Below are 27251 nucleotides of genomic sequence, written 5' to 3'. Positions count from 1 at the left end.
TCCCCCCTCCTCTCCAGCCTCTCCCTCCTCCTCTCCAGCCTCTCCCTTCCCCTTCTCTCAGCTCTTCCTCCTCTTCTTTCCCTTTTCTTCCTCTTTACTCTCCTTCTTAAGTTTGTCTTGACAGGAGGAGTGATGGAGCTTTTCTTTTCTGGTCTGTGACCCATCCCTTGGACTAGAGTCAAACTGAAATGAGCGTTGGCATGGATACTTTTTATTTGAGCTCTTCATGATGGCATTATACATCCAGTGGCAGCTAGACGATGCACTTAATATTTGTGGGTTAATTCAACCATTATAATGATAGGCAAAAGCATAGACATTAACACTTTCAATGGAGCTGTGGTGTCTGACAGCCTCAAGTTTTCTGAATTCAGCCAAGTATGAGAAAAGGCGAATTGCTCTGAGAAGCCAAAACATAGGCCATGAGATGCATGGCTCCCATATACTTGATTAGAGCCGGTTTAAGCTTTCACTCAGTCTGTTTGTACATAGTTTAACATGTTTGGTCATCTGGTTACTTAATCCTCCGCAGATTAGATAAAATATGTTGAAAATGCCCTATAGTGGGGGCAGGGACTGTTTCTAATAACAACAAGAGTGACTGTGGAAAGGCTGATGTCAGTGCAGCTAAAAGGGAAAGACCTATAATCTGGAAGACAGGAACCCTAATGGTAGGGACATTAAAATATGTTATTTCCTGTAGACATAATATATAAAGTGCTGGGTAAATACTTGATACTTAATTTATGTTCTTTTTCTCTTTCCTCTGAAAACATTATTGTATGACATTTCAGCCCCAAAATCAGGGCTCGTAATATTGCCCTGAGTTTTGAGAGAAGTTTTATGATCAGGGTACCCTATACAAAATAGCAGAGCAGTATATGGGTATATAATAAGGTCATTTTAACCTGAAATGTTAACATGGAAACATATTTTGGTATTTAAAAATAGGCACTTCAGTAATTCATAAAATTCAGACATGTTGAACAGTAATAACAGCTGCTTTTATTAAAAGCTATTTTGGGCACTTTACATGGATTAACACATTTATCCTATTTATTCTGAATCAGATGAAAGTCTTCTTTTCCCATCAGAGCTAGATTATATCATTCTCTACCTCGTATTATTATTAATGACTAGTTGCTGAGTTTTTTGATCACACCTTTTGCATAATGGAGGCTTAGTAAATTTTATGGGCTTAATAATTAATTAAATCCACTGTAAAATTTCACTGGCACTCTGTCCTTTCTTGTAATTTATTTCTTAACAGCCTACGGATAATATATGTATGAGATTTAGCAGAACAAATACATAAATTAGACACGGATGGCTAGCTCAAGTTAAGTATGAGACAATATTTATTAGCTTCTGTTGGTCATAAATTACTATTTTTTAGGGTAGTTTAAATATTCATACAAAAGAAAAATAGGCCCTTAAACAAGACTTAATTCAGATTTAAAGCTGTCAATTCAGAACAACTTCGGTCACAATTAGGTGTCTGATAATCTAATTTTAGATGTTAGCACATTTACAATTACTGCCATCTTACCTTTCATTTAATCTGAAATTGTTAATTAATTTTACATAATGTCAGTAGCAGGTTAAATTATTGTAACAATAATCTACAGTCCCTGAATTCTATGACAAAGGAGTCCAGAGCTAATGTTAATATAGACTTTTTAGATTCACAACCTTCTTATGCTTATATGTGGTCAAGGACTCCTCAACTATTGACTGGCTGTCGTTCCAGTAGATTTTAAGTCCACTATTTGCAGTTTACATAGCAATTGTCCACTCAGATGACGTGGTAACTTACTAGGTTCCAGGCTACTTTACAAAACCTATTATCTAAATAAGGGAATGTGCACATCTAAAATTGTGACCTCAAGAAGTGGGGGCAAGGAGTGGCATGATACTTTGCTAGCTATTTTTAGATCTACGATTAGACCAACTTTGATACCAGTGAAGCTTGTCAGGAATGGTTTCACCTTTCTGTACTTCATCTTTATCCATCTAAATCCTAGCGCTTCTCGTCTTCAGCTTTTAGGTGGACAGTCATTACAGAAGTTTAGAACTCTGATTCTGAGTTCACAGCGACCTAGGTTTAAATTCTAACTCTACCTCTTGGCAATGTGTCCTTAGACAAGTTTCTTCCTCCCTCCCTTCCTTTCCTTCCTTCCTTCAAGATATTTATTTATTTATTTAGAGAGTGAGAGAGTGAGTGGGGGAAATGGTAGAGGGACAGGAGAGAGAAAGGATCTCCAGCAGACTCTGCACTGAGTGCAGAGCCCAACACAGGACTGGGTCTCACGACCCGGACATCATGCCTGAGCCAAAATCAAGAGTCAGATGCTTAACCAACTGAGCCACCCAGGTGCCCCTTTAGAGGAGTTTCTTAATCTCTCTTGTGTCAGTTTTCTCTTCTATAACACAAAGATAATTATCGTACCTATTTCGTAAGGTTGTCAAGAGGATTAAATGGAATACCTCACTTGGAATTGTGCCTAGCACATGCTAAGTATGTGATAATTGTTACCATTATGGTGCCCTGAGTCCCTTACTATGGTATCCTGCCAAATCTTTTCAACTTTACAAATTGCTTCTCATTCTAAATGATCTTAATCTACCTTTTGTTTCCTGCCAAATAAACTTATTCATTCTTTCAATGTAATGGATAGAGTTCAGGTAGAATTTAGAAGGAAAGAAATTTAATTATATTAATTTTTTCTAAGCTGTGAGTCACTCGGAGCCATAGCCCTTCAAGAATTATTTGGTTTTAAGAAGAGATTTCTGATTTCCTCCAATATAATTAATTGTTGAAGATGCAGGCAAGGAAATAAATCAAAAGAAAGGCTGAAGACAACAGAGGGAAAAGGTAGTTCTGTGGCACATTGCCATCCAGACCGATTGGCACGGCTCAGAGGCTTAGCTCATGGGCACCAATCAGAAGTTTCACCTTTTGTCATAGTTTTTTTCTTTCTTCCTCTTCTTAAAACATAAATTCTTCAAAAACTAGGACTTCTGTGGCAGAGGCAGTGAGGTCTACAACAAAGGGAAGGATTGGGAGGGCGGGATGTGAGCAACATTGGCGTCTGATTTTATGTAGTCACGGGTAAGTAGGGGACGAACTTTATTCTCAAGGTTAGAGAAATAAACACATTAACTCACTTCACGCTGGGTTTGGACATGCAAGTAGGTAGGCAGCAGCTCCTTGGGTAATCCTCTAGGTAGGAAATAGTCCATTTCCGGAAAAAACACCAGTTATTTGGAGATTGGCTTTGTTTTCTAAACAGTGAAAAGCATGATGGGGATTAGTCTTCACTTTAGAGTTTAAGTGAAAAACAGATGTCCAGGTAATGGCTGATTTTCTCATAAAGACAATTTTATTGATGAGTGGAACTTGGCACAGCTCTGACTTCCACTTTTGTCAGTAACAGGTCTGGGAGAATGAGTACTGGAACAAAAGAAGTCAGGTAGTACGTTGCCACAGGCACTCATTTCAGGACAGAGCACACTGTGGTTGCCATATTTGCCCCAGGGATGAAGGTGAAGTTACCAGGCTTGGTTTTCAGATAGTTCATGAAAATTCCAACTGTCTGCAGACAGAATTTTCTGTAGTAAAGCCAAGAGGTTCTGAACAGAATGGGGTCTGGTGGAATAGCACTTTCTGGCTACAGAAACCTCGTACACCTATTGTTTCACTTAATCTTCAAAAATAATCCTTGAGTAGATAGAATGGATAGTTGTACCTCTAAATTACAAACATAGAACATAAGATTGCCAAAAGTCAGTTTCTCAACAGCAGAATCAAGGAAAAAAACACAGGTCCTCTCTATTCTCTGTGGAGCTTTCTATTACCATATTATTTTTATATAAAGCCAATGAAACAAAGCAATGCCTAGACTTCACTGGTGAATTCTACCAAACATTTAAAGAAGAGCTAATACCAACACTTATACCCCCTTTTGAAAAATAGGAGGGAAAACTGAAATATTTTATGAGGTCAGTATTATTACCTTGATACCAAAATCAGACCACCATCTCAAGGAACTAAAAGTTTTGGCACAGGTTAATATCCCTTATGAATATAGATACAAAGTCCTTAGCAAAATACTAGTAAACTGAATGTGGCAACATTTAAAAATCATAATACACCATGACCAAGTAAAATTCATCTCAGGAATGTGGGGTTTGTTTAACATCTGAAAATCAATTAGTATAATACACCTTAGTAGTGGAATAAAAGACAAAAGCCTCACCGACATCTTTATAAATGCAGAGAAGGCATTTGGCAAACCAGCATCCTTCTGTGATGGTGATCTTGAGTAAGCTGGCAATAACAAGGCCGATTTCTCAACCTGCTGAGGGAATCTGGCAAAAGTGCTCAGCTAGCATCCTAACTAATGGTGGAAGAGTGCCTGCCTTCCCCCTAATTTCAGAAACAACACAAATGTATCTGCTCTTACTTTAATTCAACACTGCATGGGACATTCTTACTAGGGCAATTATCTAAGAAAAAGTATTAGTAGACATTCAAATTGGAAAAGAAAGAAAAGTATAATCGCTATTCTTAGATGGTATGATCTTTTTTATAGAAAAACCCTAAGGAATCCACACACATACAAAAATTACAACTAACAAACAACTTTATCAAGGTTGCAAGGTAGAAAATCACTATACAAAAATCAATTGCATTCCTATAGATGACATGTGAACAATCCAAAAATGAAATAAGGAAGAGAATTCCCCTTATAAGAGCCTTGAAATAAATAAAATACTTAGGAAAAAGTATAACCAAAGAGGTGGAAGACTTGCATACAGAAAACTACAAAGCATTATTGAAAGAAATTAAAGACCTAAGTAATGGAAAGGTGCCTATGTTAATGGATTACAAAAGTTAATATTGTTCGGATGGGAATAGTACAAAAGTGGTCTATAAAATCTGTGTCATTATAATTCCAGCTGCTTTTGGGGAAGACCATGACAAGCTGATGCTGAAATTCATGAAATGCAAGGGACCTCTTGATGTGAAGGGCTCACATCTTGTGATTTAAAACTTATTACAAAGCCACAATAATCAAGACAGTATGGTTCTGTCTAAGAATGGAGAGAGACCAATGGAATAAAACTGAGAGTCTAGAAAGAACCGTTACATTGATGGTGAATTGATTTTTGACAAAGGTGCTAAGATAACAGGGAAAGAATAGTCTTTTTCAATATCAGAAACAGCTGGACATGTGCATTGCAAAAGAATGAATTTGAACCCCCATCTCACACCATATAAACAAATGAATTCAAAATGGATCTTAGAACTAAATATAAGAGCTAAAGCAATAAAATTCTTCAATGACGAATTTCACACGAATGGTTACATTTGTGTGAAATATCCAGAAGAGGTAAAAGTACAAGAAGTAAATTAGTAGTTGTTTAGGGTGCAGGAGGAGGGAGAGAGGGATAGGGATTGACTGCTGCTGAGTTCAAAGTTTTTTAAGGGGGTGATGAAATGTTCTAAAATTGGTTTGTGGTGATAATTGCCCAACTCTGTGAAATCCACTATAAAATCCACTGAACTATACACTTTAAAGGGGTGAATTTTTTGATGTGTGGATAATATCTCAATGAAACAGTTAAAAATAAAGAGAACAGAATCTCCTCACCTCTGTATCATGTACTTCAGGCTGTGAGTTTTCCCCCTAACTTTTCTCCAATATTATGCCTAGTTGAGATGATTACTAGTTCTGCTTTTACTGAAATTATCAGGTAGATTTGGCTACATCAGGCATTTCTCAAAAGAGAGTCCTAAATGGGAGGCGCCTTTTCTTGGGAACAGTATACAGTTATTCTAAAAATTGCTGCAGACGTTTGATCAAAGATTTAATTTTGGAGCTGGGAGGAAGGATGATTTACATTTTGTGGCACATGTTTTTCTACTTTATTTCTTAAAATACGGCCAAATAAATTGACCATAATAGCTGTGTACTAACTTGCAAATACAACAGCTAAATTCATGAGCCACACTTTTGCTATGTCTTCAGAACCTCTGTGCCCTTTTGTCTCCAGAATTTGTCAGTTAGCATATGTGTTGTATAGACTTAAATATGCATACATATATTTACATATCTTATATATAGTATGTATTTTTTGTGTGTGTGTGTGTGTGTGTATCCCTAGGATATATCCATATCCTATATATCCAACTACATTTTAAAATTGTAAGTNTTGTATAGACTTAAATATGCATACATATATTTACATATCTTATATATAGTATGTATTTTTTTGTGTGTGTGTGTGTGTATCCCTAGGATATATCCATATCCTATATATCCAACTACATTTTAAAATTGTAAGTCTGTAGAAGACAGAACTTTCTCAGTTTCTTGAAGACCTAACAGTTTTCTCTCTCTCCGAGCTAACCAGTAAGGTTTCAGTTGGATAGTTGATACACCAGTCTCCACACCAGGGAAGAGTGGTTGAGTATTAATCCCTGTGAGTGGCCTTTTTGGTAATTCAGGAAATTATAGGCTGGATGAAGAATAAGGATGCTCTCTACCCTCTTACAAGGCTCATCATTTAGTGGCAGCTTTTTTATCTGGAAAATGGTAACTCTTTGTAAAATATGCTTGGCCTAGAAGACTTTGACTCTTTCAAATTCTAAATAAGGTTCAAAATATAAGTTTTCTTCCCAGATATTTTTCAAAGTGAAAAACAAATGCAGACAGTACTTCCTGTTGGTTAAGTTCCGACACATATGTAAGGCAGTGTGCGTTTCAGTAAAGGACCAGACGTTCACATAGCCATCTTTCAGAGCAGGTCCTTGGCAGGTACCACACTTTTTTCACTAATGGTGATGCTAGAAGAGAATTTTTGAGTTTTCCTCTTGAAATTTCTATCAAAGCCAGTGTACAAATTACATGAGTAAGCCCTCTTAATACTGTTTAATCATATCTGGTTTGTACCCAAAATTACATTACTCAAGTCAGTCAACTACTTTATTCTAGGCTTTGCTCAGAATCACTTTACAGCGCTTCCAAAATGATATCCACTCTTAAAGAAGGACGACATGCTACCAATAACCGTTTTTTAAAATGGGTTTTGAGCTCTGCCCTATAGCAAATGGGTCTCTTGGCTCACTGCCAGCCACACTTTGTACTCAGGTCAGTGTTGCTTGAATGACTGACTGAATACCATGTTTATGTTACTTTGTATTACTTTGAGGAGTATAATACTCCTTTAACAATATCTTTATGTGCTTCTCAAAAGTAAATTTTATTTCACATTCATAGNATTTCACATTCATAGTGTGCATATACTGATTCTTTGCTAGCTGTTTGAACTCTTGTGTTTTTTTTTCCTACTCATGAAATGGCTTTCGACCTTTTNTTATTTCACATTCATAGTGTGCATGTACTGATTCTTTGCTAGCTGTTTGAACTCTTGTGTTTTTTTTTCCTACTCATGAAATGGCTTTCGACCTTTTTATGTTGGCATATGTTCTATTCATTTACCTCCTTCTGCCTCATCATGAGAACAAAACCAAAGTAATGACTGAAAGAATGCTTGTTGCATAGTTCTCACCAGCCTTCTGCGCCTTCCTTGTCTGACTTGTAGAGCTGATGCCTTCAGCTCATTTCTAAATGTGTGCATGGCGAACATCATCAGGGCTACAGATTTGAATGCACTTAATTAGTTCAAGTAATCAGCATCTGTATCCTTCCCTATTTTGTTGTGGTTTCCTGCAATCTTAACAGCAGTAGCTGCGGTTATGGTAATTAGAGCTGACCTTCACAGAGACAGAGTTAAAAGGTATTGCTGAAAGTCTGTAATTTTCTACAGTCATTTATCATGTTCCTCCTCCCCATTTAATAAATCGGTGGCCTTTCTCATTCTCAAAAAGTGTTTATTTCTTTTAGTGTCTTTCAAAACTTGTTATTTATTGTTTTGTCTAGCCTTTCCTTTAGCCTCTTAGTCTATGAAAAACAGACACATTTGCTGAAAAAAGGAAGAAAATAAAATGGATTTACACGTCTTTTAAAATGTTCTAGGGCTCTTCTTCCACAGGCTCAAACCTTTAATTAACAGGCCATCTTTGTACCACTGAAATTTACGAAGGGTGTCTGGAAGGAAACTTCTCTTGACCACACCTCCATTGATGGGGCTCAGCTGAAATGATCTACCCTTCCTTTGGGTCCCCAGAGCTCTCTTGGTTTTTTAAACATTTTGCTTTATTGGAATTATGTGTGTGCAGTTCTTAGTCATCCTAAATAATAAAAATTAAGAATGACTATTGATTAAGCATTTCCTTAGAGCCAGACATTGGTATCATAAGATCCTGTTTAATTCTTACAACTACCTTGTGGTGAAAGTGTTATGATCCTTTTATCTTATACATATATATGGTTATAGATATTATATATAGAGCATTATGTATGTATAAATATATATTTTTTATATATTTAAATATGTTTATAAACATGAATTATACACATGTATATGTATATAGCATGGTATTGTGGTTTTTAGAAAGATTATTTCTGCCCAGAATGAAAAGTCAAACAAATTATTCTGGGCGAGATAACCTTGGGTCACATTTTTTTCTCCTAAGGAATTTTTTTCCTGGAATCTAATTCTTTGCAGGGATGTTTGAAACAGCCTGGTTTTGATCTCTTGAAGGGACTTGTTTTTTTTTCACTGCTTGAGTGCCTGAAGAATTTTGTGTTTGATCTTGAAGTTTAATAAGCTTTTTCCCTGATACATTGTGTGCCATTTCTGTCTGAAGATTGAATTATCTCCTTATTTCACCAAAAATGTCCGGTGTTATATCTTTGAATAGTTTTATATTTCATTTGTTTCATTCTCTGTTTCGGGGAAATACAAAATGATTAGATGCTCAATAGCTATTCTGCAGTAGAAGCAAAGAGCACAAACAAGTATGATGTATAGAGTTTAAGATAATTACTATTGAAAATGTCAGACTGTCTGGGAAGCCCACCCAAAACACTTCCCCTGAATACCTCTTAACGTGTGTTAACCATCATAGAATCCTTGCAACAGTACTAATCGAGGACTAATTCCTTTAACTGGTTTTTAAAATTAGTATATAACAGTCATTTAGTGTGAATTTACCGTTTGCCAAATTCTGAGAATATGCTAATACTCTAACTCGAAATCTGAAACTTTTTTCCACCAACCTTTTATTAGAAAGCTTTAAGCACGGGGCACCTGGGTGGCACAGCGGTTAAGCGTTTGCCTTCGGCTCAGGGCATGATCCCGGCGTTATGGGATCGAGCCCCNCAACTCGAAATCTGAAACTTTTTTCCACCAACCTTTTATTAGAAAGCTTTAAGCACAGGGCGCCTGGGTGGCACAGCGGTTAAGCGTTTGCCTTCGGCTCAGGGCATGATCCCGGCGTTATGGGATCGAGCCCCACATCAGGCTCCTCTGCTGGGAGCCTGCTTCTTCCTCTCCTACTGCCCCTGCTTGTGTTCCCTCTCTCGCTGGCTGTCTCTATCTCTGTCAGATAAATAAATAAAATCTTAAAAAAAAAAAAAAAAGAAAAAAGAAAGCTTTAAGCGGGGCGCCTGGGTGGCACAGCGGTTAAGCGTCTGCCTTCGTCTCAGGGCGCGATCCCGGCTTTATGGGATCAAGCCCCGCATCAGGCTCCTCTGCTATGAGCCTGCTTCTTCCTCTCCCACTCCCCCTGCTTTTGTTCCCTCTCTCGCTGGCTGTCTCTGTCTCTGTCAAATAAATAAATAAAAAAAAATCTTAAAAAAAAAAAAAAGAAAGCTTTAAGCTTCTTGAAAACTTGGAAACTAGCAAAATGCAGTTTTGATATCTAGATTTATGGACTGTTAACACTGGACTATTTTTTTATGAGTCATTGTGAGCATTGATTTCACAAAACAGTAAATACTTGGTGTCAGAGAGCAATATCATTTTAACTATATTCATAATTTACATGTAGTTAGTGATTTCGCATGTAATTAGGGTCATTTTTTCCAATCTCTGGTTTACATGATAGCATTTAAAAAATTTGTTATATATCAAAATAATTCTTTTTTTCTTATTAAAAATATTGATTTTCTAACCTTATTAAATGTAATTTTTATTTTGCTTCTAATTCCTTTTGAATCCATAGCTAATGGGTATATTAATACTGTGAAACTAGGAATAAAATACATGTCTTAAAGTTAATATTATATGGCTGAGTAATATTCCATTGTATTATTTAGCCATAAAAAAGAATGAAATCTTTGCCATTTACAACATGGCTGGAGCCAAGGAGGATGATGCTAAGCAAGATAAGTCACTCAGACGAAGACAAACACCATATGATTTCACACATATGTGGAATTTAAGAAACAAAACAAATGAGCAAAGGGAAAGAGAGAGAGAGAGAGGCAAACCAAGAAACAGACTCTTAACTATCCAGAACAACCTGACGGTGACCAGAGGGGAGGAGTGTGGGGGGATGGGTTCAGTAGATGATGGGGATTGAGGCGTACACTCGGTGTGACGAGCACTGGGTGTTGTATGGAAGTGATGAATCACTGTATTGTACCCCTGAAACTAATATTATACTGTATGTTAACTTACCAGAATTTAAATAAGTTAAAAAATACTCTTAAATAGATAATAATAAATAATATTGTAGCTTATTGTATCCTTGAGAACAATATTTTCAAATTAATTGGAATGATTTATGTTATATGTATATGTATATGTATAATTATATGTATATGTTATATGTATAATTTGCTAGATGTTTTTTGTTCTTTTTACATGTATATGAGACCATTTTTTGTATTTTCCTGATGTATCCGTTACAGGCTGTGCTCAACACAAGTCACTCCATATGGTGAGATTATATAGGGTCTTTTTATTTATATTTTCATTTGTTATTTGGTTTATTTAAACTAAAACAAGCAAACAAAAAACAACATTCACCCATTTCTTCCACTATTTTGTACACCCTACCTCTTGGGAATACCTGACCGTTCTCTGTATTTATGAGCTTGGTGTTCTTGTTTTAAGATTCCACATATAAGAAAGATCATATGGTATTTGTCTTTTTCTGACTTTTTACTTCGTCTAATGCCTTTGATGTCCATACATGTTGTCACAAATGGCAGGATTTCCATTGTTAATGGTTGAGTTACACGTGTATTCATATATTTACTCATCATATGTAGCTTGCGTTCATCCATTGATGGACATTAGATCGTTTCCCTATCTAAGCATTTGAAACGTGAAACCTGTTGCAGTGAACATGGGGATGCATACATCTTTTTCAGCTAGTGATTTCATTTTCTTCAGATAAATATCCAGAAGCAGAATTACTAGGTAATATGGTAGTTCTATTTTAATTTTTTGAGGCACTCTATACTGTTTTCTATAGGGATTGTACCCGTTTTCATTTCTACCAGCAGTGCACAAGGGTTCCTTTTCCTCCACATCCTCACCAATACGTGTTGTTTCTTGTGTTAGGATCTTGTGACCCTAACCTAACAGATGTGATATCTCATTGTTTCGATTTCCATTTCCCTGATCACTAGTGATGTTGAGCACCTTTCCTCGTACCTACCGGTTATCTGTGTGTTTTTGGAAAAATGTCTATTCAGATCTTCTGCCCATTTTTTTAATCAGGTGGTTTTTTTGTTTTGTTTTGCTGTTGAGTTGTATGAGTTCTTCATAAATTTTGAATATTAGCTCCTTATCAGATACATGATTTGCAATTGTTTTCTACCATTCAGTAGATTGCCTTATCATTTTCTTGATGATTTCTTTTGCTGTGCACAATCTTTTTAGTTTGATGTAGTTCCACTTGATTATTTTTGCTTTTGGTGGTATTGCCAGAACAGCATTGCCAAGACCTATGTCAAGGACCTACCTCCCTTTTTTCTTCTAGGAGGTTTATGGTTTCAGGTCTTAAGTTCAAGTCTTTATTTTGAGTTAATTTGTGTGTCTCACATGAAGTGATGGTCCAGTTTTATTCTCTTTCCACATTGTACATTCTTGGCTCCTTTGTCGTAAATTAATCGACCATGTACGTGTGGGTGTGTTTCTGGGCTCTTTGTTTTCTGTTCCATTGATTTACATGTCTGTTTTTATGCCAATGCCTACTGTTTTAATTATAACAGCATTTTAAAAAAAGACATTTTAACAGTTGATTTTGAAGGTCACTTAAAAAAAGAAGTTAAAGGCAATCTGAGAAAAAGTTGTACAGAATACACTAAATAAGTATGATGATTAAATGAAAATAAGGGAAATATGTTTCTTCTGCAATTCTGGAAATAAGTTCTGTTGTCCCGAAGGTTCTTAAACTTCCCAAAAGGGGAAAACTCATGGTAATGAAAGCTGCCTCTTAATTATGTAAATCTACAGTAAGAACCACATTTCCCCACTCTTACCAATAAGTCAGTTTCAATCTTCAAACTGTGCCTTGTTTTTTAAAAGGTACGATGCTATAAATTCAATGGGATTTGGTGGTCTTTCTTTTGCAAGCACAGCAGGTCCCTGTAATAGCACAGACATAAGTGTCTGGTCCAGGTAGGCACAAGTTAGCAAAGACTGGAGATCCACCTTCTGTTTTGATGACCTTTCTGCATTAATCTTCTCATTGTCTACTATCCTCTCAATATTGTCTGTGAGACCGTTCTCAGAGTGACGGTTTTCTGCAACCTGCATCTGTCCCTTCAGATGCTGGCTCCATTGTGTTTGGGAGACACTGCTAGACACAATCCCCGGAACCAGTCTTGGAAAACAAGAAGAACCATGAGAAACCTGGGAGATTTCAACACGAAGATGCCAGGATAGAGTACAGCCCAGCTCCCGACCTTGTCCTTCACCACTACCTGGGCTCAGGAGCACCTGGTACAGAGAGGAGCAAGGTGGGACAGTCTAAGACCAGGCACCCACATCAGGGTCAGAAGCTCCAAGGTAGTCCCAAGAACCTAGAAGAAGCGGGAAAGGAGGGAAGGGAGCTGATTACCTGAGCCCAAGTTTCTTGTTTTTAAAAGCCCTGCCCTGCACCATCAACTCTTAATTACTATAGTTTCGTAATATAGTTTGAAACAGGGGAGCATGATGCCTCCAGCTTTGCTCTTCTTTCTCAAGATTGCTTTTGCTGTTTGGGTCTTTTTTGGTTCCATAGAATTTTTAGGATTATTTGTCTTATTTCTGAGAAAAATATCATTGGAATTTTGACAGGGGTTGCACTGAATTTGTAGATTGCTTTGGGTAGTATGAACATTTTAACAATTTTAATTTTTCTGGTCCATTAGCCCAGAATATCTTTCCATTTGTGTCCTCTTTAATTTCTTTCTTTAATGTCTGGTAGTTCTTTTTTAATATACAGGCCTTTCACCTTCTTGGTTAAATTTATTCCTAGGTATTTTATTCTTTTTGATTGCAATTGTAAACGGGACTGTTTTCTAAATTTCTCTTTTTGATAATTCATTATTAGTGTAAAGAAACACAGAGATTTTGTGCATTGATTTTGTGTCCTGCAACTTGACTGAATTTATTAGTTCTGACAGTCTTTGGGTGGAATCTTTAGGGTTTTCTATTAGGTTGATGATACGCCCTCTGCAAATAGTGACAGCTTTACTTCTTTAGTATTTGAGATTCAGTCCCACCACCTAATCCCTAGGATTTTAGCATCTCTGTCCCAAAGACAAGATTCAACCACAGGGTCATAACAATTATCAAACCCTCAAAGTTTAACTTGGAAAGTATATTATCTAAAATATAATTTATATTGAAATTTCCCCAATTGTCCCCCAAATTCTGTTTATTTCCCCTAGGATCCAATTGAACATTATATATTTGGTTGTCGTTTATTTTTAGCCATCTTTATTCTAAACAGACTCCCTGGGGTGCCTGGGTGGCTCAGTCAGCTAAGCGGCTGCCTTTGGCTCAGGTCATGATCCCTGTGTCCTGGGATAGAGCTCTGCATTGGGCTCCCTGCTCAGCAGGGAGTCTGCTTCTCCCTCTGCCCCTCCCCCTGCTCATTCTCTCCCTCTCTTGCTCTTAAATAAATAGAATCTTAAAAAAATAAAGAATAAACAGACTCCCATTATTGTTTTTATAACTTTAACATATTTTCAGAAGTTCTGTGATCCAAATTTTTCTTGTTTCCTCATGAATAGGATTAGGTTAAAGGTGTTTTTTGTTTGTTTGTTTTTAATTATCACAGTTTTTTTCTTTAAGGCCAATTAAAGTGCTTTCACAGCATTACCTGAGTATATTAAAACTACATAAGACTTTTTTTATGTTTCTTTATTTAAAATTCATTTTTAATTCCAGTGTAGTTAACATACAATGTTATATTAGTTTCAGGTGTACAGCACAGTGACTCGGTGCTTTCATAGGTCACCCACCCATACATCACTCCTTAATCCCCATTACAATCTGTTTTCCCCCATCCCCCCACCACCTCCCATCTGGTGACCATCAGTGTCTTCTCTGTAGTTCAGAGTCTGTTTCTTGGTTTGTCTCTCTTGCACTCCATATTCAAGTTAAAGGTTTTTGGCAAGAATATTGGTTTGGCAATATTGTATACCTTCTGTTGTATCAGACCAAGAGCACATATATTGGTTTATCCCATTCTTTGTAATGTTACTTAGATCACTTGGTTAAGGTTTTGGCTGCTGGGTCTCTCCATTGTAAAGGTAACTTATACTTGGTAATTAACAAGTTATTTGTGGGGTGACACACTGCACCATGTGAACACAGCCTGTTCTCCAACAAACTTTCACTCAGTGGATTTAATATTCATTAACGATGCTTGCCTGAATCCATTATTACGTTGGCCATGGTACAATGGCAATTTTCTAATTCTGCCTTCTAGTCTTTTAAGCATAACTGTGACCTCATTAAGAAGTATCTCTGGCTGCCCCAAATATGCTGAGTTTCTCCTTTTTTTCTGTCTAGTGGATTAGCATGAGATCTCCTTAATAGAAAAGATGTAAGTGCTGATAGTTGTCTGCTGGACACTGGGAACACAGATAAAGTGTACCTACATTAACCTGTGCTCTAACTTCCAATATGGGAGGGAAATTCACCCAGCATATAAATAGTCTTAAAGGAAAACAAAGACAATCCACATAACACATTTTTCTCTGGTGCTAAAGCCTAGATATGTTTATCTTCCTTCAAGTAAAATGTAAAGAAATACCCAGTGCCAAATATTAAAGCCATTCCAATAGATAAGGGACACCAATACCCTAAGGACTCAGAAATTGATTTATTGCGGGGAAAATGGAGAGAGTATTTGAGAAAACATCTGCCTCAAATTTTTGCTGTTGTTGTTTTGTTTTATTTGTTTGTTGTATTTGTTTTGTTTGGCTCTTTTAAATAAGAAGAGAATGTTGCGTCCATGAAACATGAGTGAGCTGCTTTCTCATTTCCTTGGTTTGGTGAGGACCGTGGACCCTGGGCACTGATGCTTGATTGTCTCTCCAGGTGATGTTAATGTGGGTTGAGAACCATTAGGGGAAGAAGAAGAAACTCCGCTTGAAAGATGGGTGGAAGTTGGACACAGAGAGATTGAGGGAGGTCCCTCCAAATGCAGAGAGGACCATGAACAGAAGCGATAATATAATAAGGTTCACTCATTTGAAAGGCTCAGGCAGAGGGATTGCTGTGATTTCGTTATTTAGAGAAGATTAAGGTACTATTCTGGATAACACCCTCCCGCTTATCCTTTGTAGCATAGCAAGCCCTGTCACCTCAGTCCTGGTAGGTCCATTCACAGAAGGACATTGCAGCCTTTGCTGGGTGGCAAGATAGTAAGCAAAGCATGGTTTATTGAAAATGTGTTCTGACATAGTCATGATATTGTAAAAGATCGAAAAAGTCCAAGCTTGGTTTTCATGTTTCTGCTTTAGCCACAGGTTTGAAAAGTGGATTTTAAGTTTGTAAATACTGGTTATGAGACACAAGAAGCAGAATGTAAATGTTTTGAAGGGATATTAATCAAAAACAGTGAGTCACGGATAGTGGGTAAAAAGCATAAAACCAACCATGTCAGGGCTTCGGATCAGAGTAAGGTTTCAATTTTGGTATCTACCGAAAATGGCCAAATTGAAGATGACTATGAATAAATATTGATAATACAAACTATTGAATTTCTCTAGTGATAAGTGTTTCTTGGGTTTTGCACATATTCCTAATGTAAAAATATATATATTATGTAAAAGTTGGAAAGAAACCCTTTGGAAATGTTCCCTGTTCCTCTCTTATATTTTCAGAAAAGCACAAGTTTTAGAGAATCAGATAAGCAGAATAACCTGAAGCTAAAAATATTTATGTCCACATATTCCAGAATACAGAGGAAAAGTAATGTCAGCCAAATTTGAAACATAAGCACTGTTTTTTCTTTGTATTTGCCAACATTACCTAGAATAATATGCACCCTTATAAGAATGTAGTTACTTTGAGTGCCCTTTGGCAGGATTATAAGGTGGTGACTCAGTGCCACAGCCCATTCCCTGGAAAGTTCTCATTGTCGCCGGATGGGTCCAGTCATGGTGGGACTCAACAACCCATATAAAAATGAATAGATTTTTCTCACAATTTCCAAGGTACTGTGACATCCAAAAATAGAAATAAGAAAAAGATAAGGAAGAAAATCAGAGTCAGTAGAGTGGTAAGACTAAGTGGCTGTGGTGTCAGGACCTAAATTCCAGTTGTCTCTCTCTCACCAACTAGCTATGACTTTGAGTAAATCATCTTACCTCTTGACGTCACTTGCAAAGTGAGCATCAAGCTAGTATGGTAATAGTTCATAAATATTTAAGGAAATAGAGTCATTTCCCCCCAGGAATGAAATCTGATATGGAATCATAATATGTAAAACAGCTGAAAGTAAAGATGTTGGGGAAAGAAATCCTTTCTCCCAGACTCCCCCATACTTCTGAGACCCACTCAGAGGCATGAGCACAGACACTGGAGGGTGTTAACATTCAGAGTGTGGTCTAGAGGCAGCATCAGCAGTCCCTGGTTGGAGACGCAGAACCTCAGAAGCTAGTTAGGAATGGGGATCTGAAGCCCCTGCTGGACTCACTGAATCAAGAGTCTGCATTCTAATAGGTACACCAGTGATATGTTTCACAGTAAAGTTTGGGAAGCCCAACTCTAGAGATTCCTGGAACTCCATTTGAAAACTAACTACTAGACTAGTTAATTCACAGGGATTGATGGTACTCTTTTGCCCTTTGATACACCACACTGACAGGTCCTTAGCTGGAAGCCCCCTGGGCAAGAAGAACAAGTAGTGGTGGGAGCAATGCCATTTTTTAGAGTCTTGGAGTCAAGAACGCAGAGCTGTATTTGATTTCACAGACAGCCCAGTGCTCTGTCCATTCCACAACATTATTTCAAGGAGGGACTATGTAATGGTCTTTACATTATGCTATGGTAGTCTATCAGTCAAGGGCCCAGAAGAAACTTAATGACATGCTCAACGAAGATAATTGACAAGCCTTTCTAATAGAAGAGTTGTGGGCAGGGTTAAGAGAACCAATAAGAGATGGTGAAGCACCCAGGGACTAGCAGTGGTGGGAACCGCTGAGGCTCCTAATCTTGATGGAGCGAGGAAAGAAAAAGGACCTTGGGAGAGCTTCAGCTGTCGGAGGAGGCCGGTCCAGGAGCTCTTGCCTTAGGCAGAAGGATACAACCGCCAAACCACACATCAGCGTGGAGCAAACTAGAAGAATAAATAAACTATACTTTTTCTCCTCTCTTACTCACCTGCTGGTGGCTACCGTTGGCCAAACCCAACTGGAAACCGGAGTGCAACTGGAGAGCCGATTGATAAGTCCATATAACTAACTCATCCCCCTGCGGCACAGAGCGGGAGCAGGAAGTGAGTGATTCTGGAGAACACATTTAGAATGGCCAGCACAGTAGCGAAGACGGTTGGCTTCACAAGTAGGATAGCGGGAAATAGAGTAAAATTGTAATGGAAAGGTTTGTTTTGTTTGCATGTATATTTGTACACAGATATCTATTTGAGTGATTGTATGTTATACATTGTAAAACAAATGTCTATTAAACAGCAAGAATTTTCTAGGAAAAAGTGAGATGTAGCAGAATGTGCACTTTGAAAAATATTTTTATACTTCTGTGAAAAGTTTTTTAAAAGACAGAATGATGTTAATCTGTATTTAATGCACGCTCTTTGACAGGTACTGTAAAGACACTCAGGTACAAAATATGGACCCCATCTTCAGGCTACAATATAGGTTAAAAACAAAAAGATAAAATACATCTAGAATATACATATGGTATATATTTAGTTGCATTTATTCAGTTGCATTTATTCAGCCACTACTTATTAAGCATCTGCTGAATACCAAACAATATCTTTGTGACTAAATTTTACAAAAATAATGAGTCAAAAATGATATGGTCCCTATCCACATAGAACTTCTAATCCCATTGGGAAGATTAATAATAGTTATAGCTCAAGTACGATGAAAAGAGAAATATAGGGTTCCTTGGCACTTTATAACAGATACACCTAATTTAGATTGGCAGTCCAAAAGAACACATCTTGAGGCATTTGAGGTCTGAAATAGAAATAGGAAGTCAGCCAGGTAGTGGAGGGTAGTAATGGTGAAGGGCAGTGGAGGGAAGCAGTGGAGATGAGGACGTGTGTGGGTGCTGGAGGGAAGGCAGCGTGGGGCGCTCCATCCAGAGCAGATCATAAGTTCAGAAGGCTGAGAGAGAACAGAGATTATGCCGTATTTAACAAACCGAAGAGAATGTCTCCTATGTGGAGCAGAAAGCAAAGGAAGCATGGTACCATAAACCATGTGAAGATACTGAAATAATTAGTGAATCACTTGATCAAATGGAAACTTATGAATGTAGAATAGTGGACTTACTATTACCACTTCAGCTAAAACTTGAATTCATTGTCTACTGGAAGTTTTTCTGAAAAATAAGGACAGGAAGGCATTTTCCTCAAAATCTTCCCCGAGTTTAATTTTTTCCTTTAATGTAGGAAAATAGCTGAATTGTTGTGAATTTTCTGTCATATTTTGCTGTACATCAACCTAATATCTTTTTAAAGGAAATGCATGGCAGTGTTCTTTATTAACAGCCTTATGAAGAGAGAACCATGTTTCATTGGTTATTGCCAAAGTAGGATGAGAAAAGTATCATAGAATCAGGTTGACATTTAGCAAGTAAATTTCATGCCTGTGTGTGTGTGTGTGTATTTTATGCTTATTGTTGAAAATTCTTAATTCTCTTGACCGGTGATAGAGCTCACCTGCAGGGTCCTTCATCCACCTCCGGCACTTGATGCGTCTGTAGCAATGCAGTCACTTTGCCTTCTGGAGAAGATACCTTATGGCCAGTATGTATTTCTCTGAACGCTAGCCAGCTGAAAAGGACATAGAGTCTCTCTTGTGCTAGAATCATCTGTTCCAGACACTATTATTTCGTAGAAGTATTTATTGTAAAAATCCCTCCTAAGAACATTATCAAAAGTGTTGCAGATCCTGTCCGTCATCTTTTTCTCTCACTTTTCCAAGTGTTTTCTTTTACTGCGAGAGTAGTCCTGATGGATCCTGACACAGGAAAATACGTAAGGCAATCAGTAACACTTTATCTCTTTCAATTCCGAGACTGTCGTTGTTGGTGCCGACGAAAGGTAATATATTACTCTCAGGCATATGAGGCGATGGGTGGATGGATGTGATTGAGGGGTCACCTCCTCCTCCTCTTCAACTCTTCTTCACATTCAGTGATTTTAAATTTATTTGCAAGGTTATGAAACACCAGCAAAATCTAGTTTCACAACATTCCTTTACCCCAGAAAGGTCATTTATGCCTTCTAAAATCAATTCCTAATGCTACCTAGCACCTGGGAACCATGAATCTACTTTCCAGCGCTATAGAGTTTCCTCTTCTGGATATTTCACATAAAGGGATTTATACAGTATGTGGCCTTTTGTGCCTGGTTTCTTTGGTCAGCTTAATGTTTTTGAGGTTCATCCATGTTGTAGTAGGTACCCGTGCTTTGTTCCTTATTTATTTATTCATCAGAGAGAGAGTGCACAAGCAGGGCGAGCAGCAGAGGGAGAAGGAGAAGCAGGCTCCCTGCTGAGCAAAGAGCCCGACGCGGAACTCGCTCCCAGGTCCCCGGGATTGTGACTGAGCTGAAGGCAGACGCTCAACCGACTGAGCCACCCAAGCATCCTCTTTGTTCCTTTTTTGGCTAAATAATATTCCATCGTATGGTTAGACCTCACTCTGTTTATCCTTTCTCCAGTTGATGGACGTTTGTGTGGTTTCCACTTTTTGACAATGATTATTAATGCTGCTGTGAACATTTGTGTACAGGCTTTTGTGTGGACATGTTTTCTGTTCTCTTGGGTCTATGCCTAGGAGTAGAATCGCTGGGTCATAAGTAACTTTACTTAAGCGTTTGGAAAACTGCCCAGTTGTTTTCCATGGTGGCTGCGCCATTTCACATTCCCACTAACGATGTACGACGGTCTCCATTTCTCCACAGAAGGAAGGATTTCTTAACCAGCTTATGGTGTCATATTTTTCAAGCCTTGTGGATTCAGTAGCTCATTTTAAATTATTTTAAGGCAGATGTTTTTCACATCATGAAGAGCACAGGAAAAGTTGTATATAATAGGCTCTGATCTTGCCAAATGTGGGATTTCTCTAATACTATAGTTTGTAATAGGTTAGACCATTTGCTCAGGGTCTCTGTTTGCTTATAAAGATGGACTCTTATTGGCCCATTAGTTATTAGCTAAATATAAATATGGACATATAATTCTACATGTATATACACAATCTATACAGTTTGCAAGTGATTGATCCCTCTCATATTGTTCGTGAAATTTTACTTGTTTTAGAGATGTTTTCCATTTCATACACTCACACATCTATTCATTCCACAAACGTTGAAACCCTACTCTATGTAAAGTCACATGCTAGGCTCTATTTTTAAAGTTTACTCTTAAACAGATCTTGTTTTCAACAAGCATAGAGTCTAGTAGGGAGATGAGACGTGAAGAATCATCATAAGAGAGAATGAGCTGAGTCCCAAAAGAGAGGCTTGAGCGAAACTATGCTGCTTCTGAGATAAGAGAGGTGGTTTCTACCTGAGGAAGTAGGGCTGGAAGTCAGGAATGATTTCTTAAAGGAAGTGACATTTGGAAAGCATCTCTCAGAAAGGATAGGACTGAGCCATGGTAGGATTGGAGAAAAGCATATTTCTGTCTGCAAATGAAGTATTAGCGTAGCATATGTGCTTAGAACAGAGTGGTTTGGTTTTGTCAGGAGCATAGTGGAAGTAAGGATGCGAAGTGTGCAGTGAGATTGGAACCTGAGAAGGCTTGGCGTGGTGTCTAGATTGCATGTTTCGCAACAGGCAAGTGACCAAAAACTTAACTATTCAACAGAAATAACAGAAGTAGTTTTCTTAGGAAGAAACTGAGAATGCTCTGGGGATTATTTATTTATATGCTATTTATTTTACAAGAAAGAAAGAATTTCAAGGTAGCAGTGACTGTAAATTTACATGCCCTGATTTTTCACTCTATGTTTCTCATTCATACTAATTTATCTTTTTTTATTAGCTCTCTATGGTTTTTAAAACATTTTCCATTACATCATTGTTTCTTAGCTTAACCAGTAAGAAAAAAAAACAACAACACACACACGCACACACACAACATCTTGGGTGCTTGTAAAAAAAAAAATTGCATACTACAATTTCTATAAACATTTCATGTCCTATTTCATAGACAGTATTTCTTTAGATTTACCTCCTTTTTGTTCATCTGTTTTTCCATCGTAGACCATCCTTCTGGGTTTGTTTTCCTTTTTTCCCAATAATATATTTTTTGTGTGTGTCAGTTTATTGTTCATAAACGCGGTTGGCTTATGTTTATCTCATTAGCATCTTTAAAATGTCGCTTTTTCTGAGTGCACCATTCTGGGACGGCAGTTAGTGTCTCTCAGTCCATCTGAAACATTATTGTCTCTGGCTCCTGTCGGTTGTGCGTCTGTCATGTGCAGATGATCTTTTCCGTTTACTCCCAGGATCTTTGTCAAAGCTGGGTATCCTGCAGGTTCATTACAAGTGTCTAGTTCTGGATTTCCACCTATTTCTATTTCCTGGTAGATATTGTGTTTTCCATTCTTTCAGGAACATTCACCATCATTAGTGATACAAATATTACCTCTATTTCTTTTTATCTATTCTCTCCCCCAGGTACTCTGGTTAGGGTTAGGTTAGATTTTTCACAATTTTTATTACATATCACTTGATCTGTTTTCCCTATTTCTTACCTTTTTGTCTCTCTGCGTGATGTCTCACAGGATTTTCAGACCTGTGTTCCCAGTCTAGTTCACCAGTATTTTGGGGGTGGCACCTTATACTGTCTTTAACCCATCTGCCCTTTGGTTTTGTTTCAATTTCAACCATTACATTTTTCAATTATAAACCTTCTATTTTCTTCTTTTTTTAAACCTTCCTCGTCAGTTTTGGTCGTCTCTCACCGCATGTTTGTCATGCCACCCTCTATTTCTGTAAACATTTCATACCTGTTTTGTAATATTAAGTCTGAGACCTCAGTATCTGATGTTGTGGGTGGTCTAAATCTATTTTTTTCATTTCTTCCGAGCCTCATTTCTAGTGGTTAGTTTCCTTGAACGTTTTGTGATTGTTGACTGTTATCTTCTGTTTGACATTATTTTATTGTGAAGAAGAATTTGGAGCCTGAATGCAGTGTGTGTTCCATATGAGAGAAGGTTTGTGTGTTTGCACAGGGACTGTGGGGGCGTTGCAGACCTGGGACCCTTTGAGCCCCTTCGAGGGTCTCTGGTATAATCCAAGCATCTGAGATTCAGCTCCCCATTCCCGCTGCTAATGGAAAGCTAGGTCTCCAGACCCTGGTGCCGATGTTGGCGTTTACCCTCAAGCTACTCTTTCCTTAGTTTGCATGTGTAGCTCACGGTTAAGATTTTAGCTCAAAATGATAGATTTTGTTTTTGCTGAGGCCCTTGGAGCTTTACTTCACCTATTTAAAGCTCAGCAATACTATAAAAATTACGTTTTGTCCAGGATATGCTTTTTTTTTTTCTTCTCAAGATAGGCTTTCAGAGCCTCAAAATTGGCCTGCTGCTGGAAGCAAAATGATAGATCATTGTAGCCCAGTAGCAATATGGGAATTACTGAAATAGTTTGGTCAATATAAATAAGACAAACAGGAATATTTTCGAACCAACAAACACTAATTTGGCATTTTAATTTGCCCAGTGTAGTTACATATGCCAGTTCTTGCTAGTTTGTGCCTTTTGGATATTACTCAAAATATTGTATTTACTAAAATACTTGAAGTGTTCCCATTTTGCAGAAGAAATAACTAGGCCCCTAGGAAACTAGGAGACTATCAGTGGATTACTCTCCTTAAAATTTCTATTGGCCTTATTTTAATATGCTTTAGAATGTTCAAAGGAAGGGAAAAGAGGGAATTGGTCCATTAAGAAATCAGAGACCTGTGAAGTCAGGCCAGAGATGTCATATGTCCATTTTTCCATTAGGTAATAAAATCTTTATCCATTTATGCATGATTCCTCTCATACCAATTTATTTAATAATTAGTATTTGTAGATTGTCCACTTTATGGCACATACTATTCCATACAGGAAGGTACAATTAGAGGTCTCTATACTTACAGATCTTGCATTCTATTATCAGGACAGACATAAACAAGGAAGAGTAAGAAGATGGTATGGTAGGATGGTAAGGGCTAGGGAGAACAATAAACATTGCAGGGTGGAGCTAAAATAACAGACGGGTAGATGGATTTACTGGTTCTGAGCACTTTGCTAATGAACCATAGAACCTGGTCTCATGTGTCACGGCTGGAACACTCCCCTGGTCAGGTGAACAGATTGTTTAGAAAGTTGGTGCTCTGGTTAAATCGTGTCCTCCAAAATAGAGGTGTTAGAGGCCTCATCCCCAGTACCTCAGAATGTGACCATATTTGGAGATAGAGTCCTTACAGAAGTAATTGAGTTAAAATGAAGTCATTAGGGTAGCCTTAATCCAGTGTGATGTGCTTAGAAACACGGAAAAGTTTGGACACAGAGATGGACACACACACAGGGAAGGGGGATACCACTCAAGGATGAGGGTCATGCTGCCATAAGCCAAGACTCTACCAGAAGCTAGGACAGAGGCATTTAGAGTAGCAGGGCCTTGATCTTGGACTTCTGGTTCCCAGAACTCTGAGACACCCAACTTCTGTAGTTCAAGCCTCTCACATTTGCAGTACTGTGTTATGGTAGCCCCCACAAACCAATGCGATCAGTAATTCATTGTAATTAAAGCTTCACCATGTGTACAACAGTAGGAGATGACAAGCAAAAGGGTTCCTGAACTTCTGATAGCCTAGTATGAGCCAGGAGGTTTTTCTTTAACAAATATATAAAATGTCCATTATATGCTAGTGACTATTCTGGGTATTTTGTAAATATTGGCCAATGTGTATCCGAATAGCAATCCTATTACAGAGGTTCATCCATTATTGCTATTTTAAAGCTGCAGAGACACATTTTGGCCGTGCCATCTACTTCCCGAGAGAAGGAAGACATTTGCACAAACATTAACTGACCATGCAGAGATGCTTGGGCCTTGAAAAGGAGATTTTCCTGAGGGTTTCCCACAACACTTGTAAACCAGCAATTTTTTGAAGTCCTACTTTTGAAAGATGCAGGGAAAAGGCATGGCCAATACAAGGATACCCATATTCTAGTCCCACCTCTGTGTTTCCCTAACCACAGATCTTGGCCACAGCATTAAGCTTTCTTCTTTTCCCATTCTTACACTTGCTCATATTAACTGGATAACTGTAAAATCAAATCAGAGAATAAATTTATATTTAAAAATAAAGAGTAAGAAGAAATAACATCTCCAATCTGTGATTTGTCCTGGAGATTTTTATTTCTCAGGGAACTATCCCCTCAATATCTCCCAAACAATGTATTAATTTATATACTGTTAACATTTAGGTCTAAGAACTCATTTCAGTCATTTATAGTATACTTGAAAGGTTTTGATATCATCTCACTGGAATGAACAATACACTTGTAATCTAGTTTCAAAGAGATAAAAAATTGATAGCAAGTTATGATTCATGTTGGGTAAGCATAAAACCAACCATATGTTCTTTACGGAAAGCTTTAGATCCAGAATTATAGATTGAACTATGTATTAATCTCAGGGCTCTTGTAATTCACTGATGGCATAGAACCTTAGAGAGTGATATTAACTAGACTTATAGTGAGTAAAATCTGGTTTTTCTCTAAAGTCATGGAATGGAGGTGGTATAACTCTAGACAGAGTGGAGATGGGGGAAAGTGATCTTTTACCAAGACCTGGTGCATTAGTCAATGTAAATAACGCTGTGACAATCTTCAAATTCCACTCCCTTGACACAGTGAAGATTGATTTCTTGCTCTCATCATAGGTCTGGGGGCGGGTTAGGTATCTAATGCTGGGTTGAAAAAGAGACTTTGAAACCCAGGCTCCTTCTTCTTATTCCACCATCTTGGACACATGTCCTCCATGGTTACAGAGGAGACAGGAGAGGGAAGACAGGAGAATCACATGGCTAGGCTCACATTCCAGTGGTCATGACTCACTTGCATTGCCTTGACCTGACTAGACCCTTTTGCTCTCGCTGTGATCAGTCTGGACCGTCTTAAGTACCCTGAACGTGCTATGCTCTCTCCTCTCTCTGGGCCTTGGAACTTGCCTTCATTCACCTTGGAACATTTCCCTTGCAGTATGCCAACACCTCCTGTGCTTTCCACTGTCTTAGACAGCCTCCAAGGCACGCTTCTGCAGTTGAATGCTATTATCTTGACAAGGAATTCTTACACATGGTTCATGTTTCTGGCGATGTTTACAAAGACAAATACTGAGTGTGTGTGTCTGAGAAATTTCGCTAATGCCAAGTCAGCCTTCATTGTGATATTTTAATTATGGTAACGTTTTGTGAGATTTGTGAAACTTTTTTTTTTAATTGATGGGAGATAACTCATTTAAGTAGAAATCTATTACATTGAAGTTGTTTTCTGTTTTTTTACTGTTACTGAAAATGCTACAGTGAATAAAGGGATGTATTTTTAACCCATATCCCATGCCTATTCAATATAGCTTTGCAAAGTGTATTCTCATCATAATTTCTTCAACATAATTGCGTTATCATTTCTTATTTGTAGTGTGTCTCTAGCACGGCCACATCATCATCATTGTCATAATGCTTAATAACAAGAGTAACAATAATATAATAATCGCTGAGTGTGTGCATATGTGGGTACTAGGCAAGGCTTTTTATGCGTATTACCTCATTTAAACTTCATCCTACTGCTATTCCATTGGAATTGTTATTATTCCAGCCTTACAGATGAGGTTGCTATGGCCCTGAGGGGCCGTATGATCTGTCTGTGGTTACTCAGCCAGCAAACGGTGGAGCGAGGCTCTAAACTATCATTTTCAGTTTCAAAGCTCTCACTCCTTTCATCCATCGCTCCACACTGTGTATGGAAAGAACATTGGTCAGGCTGTCCATAGGGAGCCTGCCAGGGCTCCCTAACCAACCCGCTGTGTGATCTCTGGACTCCGGCCTCCCTGGTCTCAGCTTCCCTAATTATAGTAACCTGGGTTGTGCGCTCCTTCCAATGGCAGAGAGCAAAATGCAGCAGTGTCTGTAGAAACATTTTGAAACTTGTACAATTCCAGGGGATAATGAAGAGATGGGACCGGGTCACAAATAGGCTTTGTCAAGCAGACCCTTGGCAAACATTAAGGATACACCCGGAAAACTCAAATCTCTAAGCTGGATAACAAAACCAACATTCTTCCTGTAAAATGCACTTGTGTGCCAGTGGGGGAAAAAAATTTGAGGGACCCTCTTCACATCTTTAATCGTTCCACAAAAATGGAGAGAAGTCATTCATAATGTTGTCAAATCACGTACTGTCTAGAGTGTTTGTTGAAACAGTTTTGTGATTCACCTCTGATTAATGTATTTACGGGCTGTGAGGTCCTAGCTCTGAGCCACCCCTGAGCTTCACGTTCCTTTCTGCTTCATTCAGAACACATCTTCCACACTGAACTACCCGTAGTGAGTCTGTGTATGTTGAGAGATCTGGTTCGAGTCCTTGCCCTTTTACCAGCCTGCCCGGCACTCTCATGCAAG

General features: G+C 38.0%; 2 protein-coding genes across 2 annotated transcripts in view; one reads left to right on the top strand and one right to left on the bottom strand.

The window, feature by feature from the left end:
* The window catches only part of GUCY1A2 (guanylate cyclase 1 soluble subunit alpha 2), a 291079-nt gene that overhangs the window by 121089 nt on the left and 142739 nt on the right, over nt 1-27251 (top strand). The gene's annotated exons all lie outside the window — the stretch shown is intronic.
* LOC117803283 lies at nt 12424-21840 on the bottom strand. The gene is made up of 3 exons (XM_034665599.1): nt 21804-21840; nt 17755-17879; nt 12424-12870 (listed from the first exon to the last, which is right to left on the bottom strand). The coding sequence occupies exons 1-3, from the start codon at nt 21838-21840 to the stop codon at nt 12424-12426; spliced, it is 609 nt and encodes a 202-aa protein (XP_034521490.1).

The sequence above is a fragment of the Ailuropoda melanoleuca genome, chromosome 8 (assembly GCF_002007445.2).
Source record: "Ailuropoda melanoleuca isolate Jingjing chromosome 8, ASM200744v2, whole genome shotgun sequence".
NCBI lineage: Eukaryota > Metazoa > Chordata > Mammalia > Carnivora > Ursidae > Ailuropoda > Ailuropoda melanoleuca.
The sequence above is the reverse complement of the archived record's forward strand: the minus strand, read 5'-3'. Positions and strand labels throughout refer to the sequence as shown.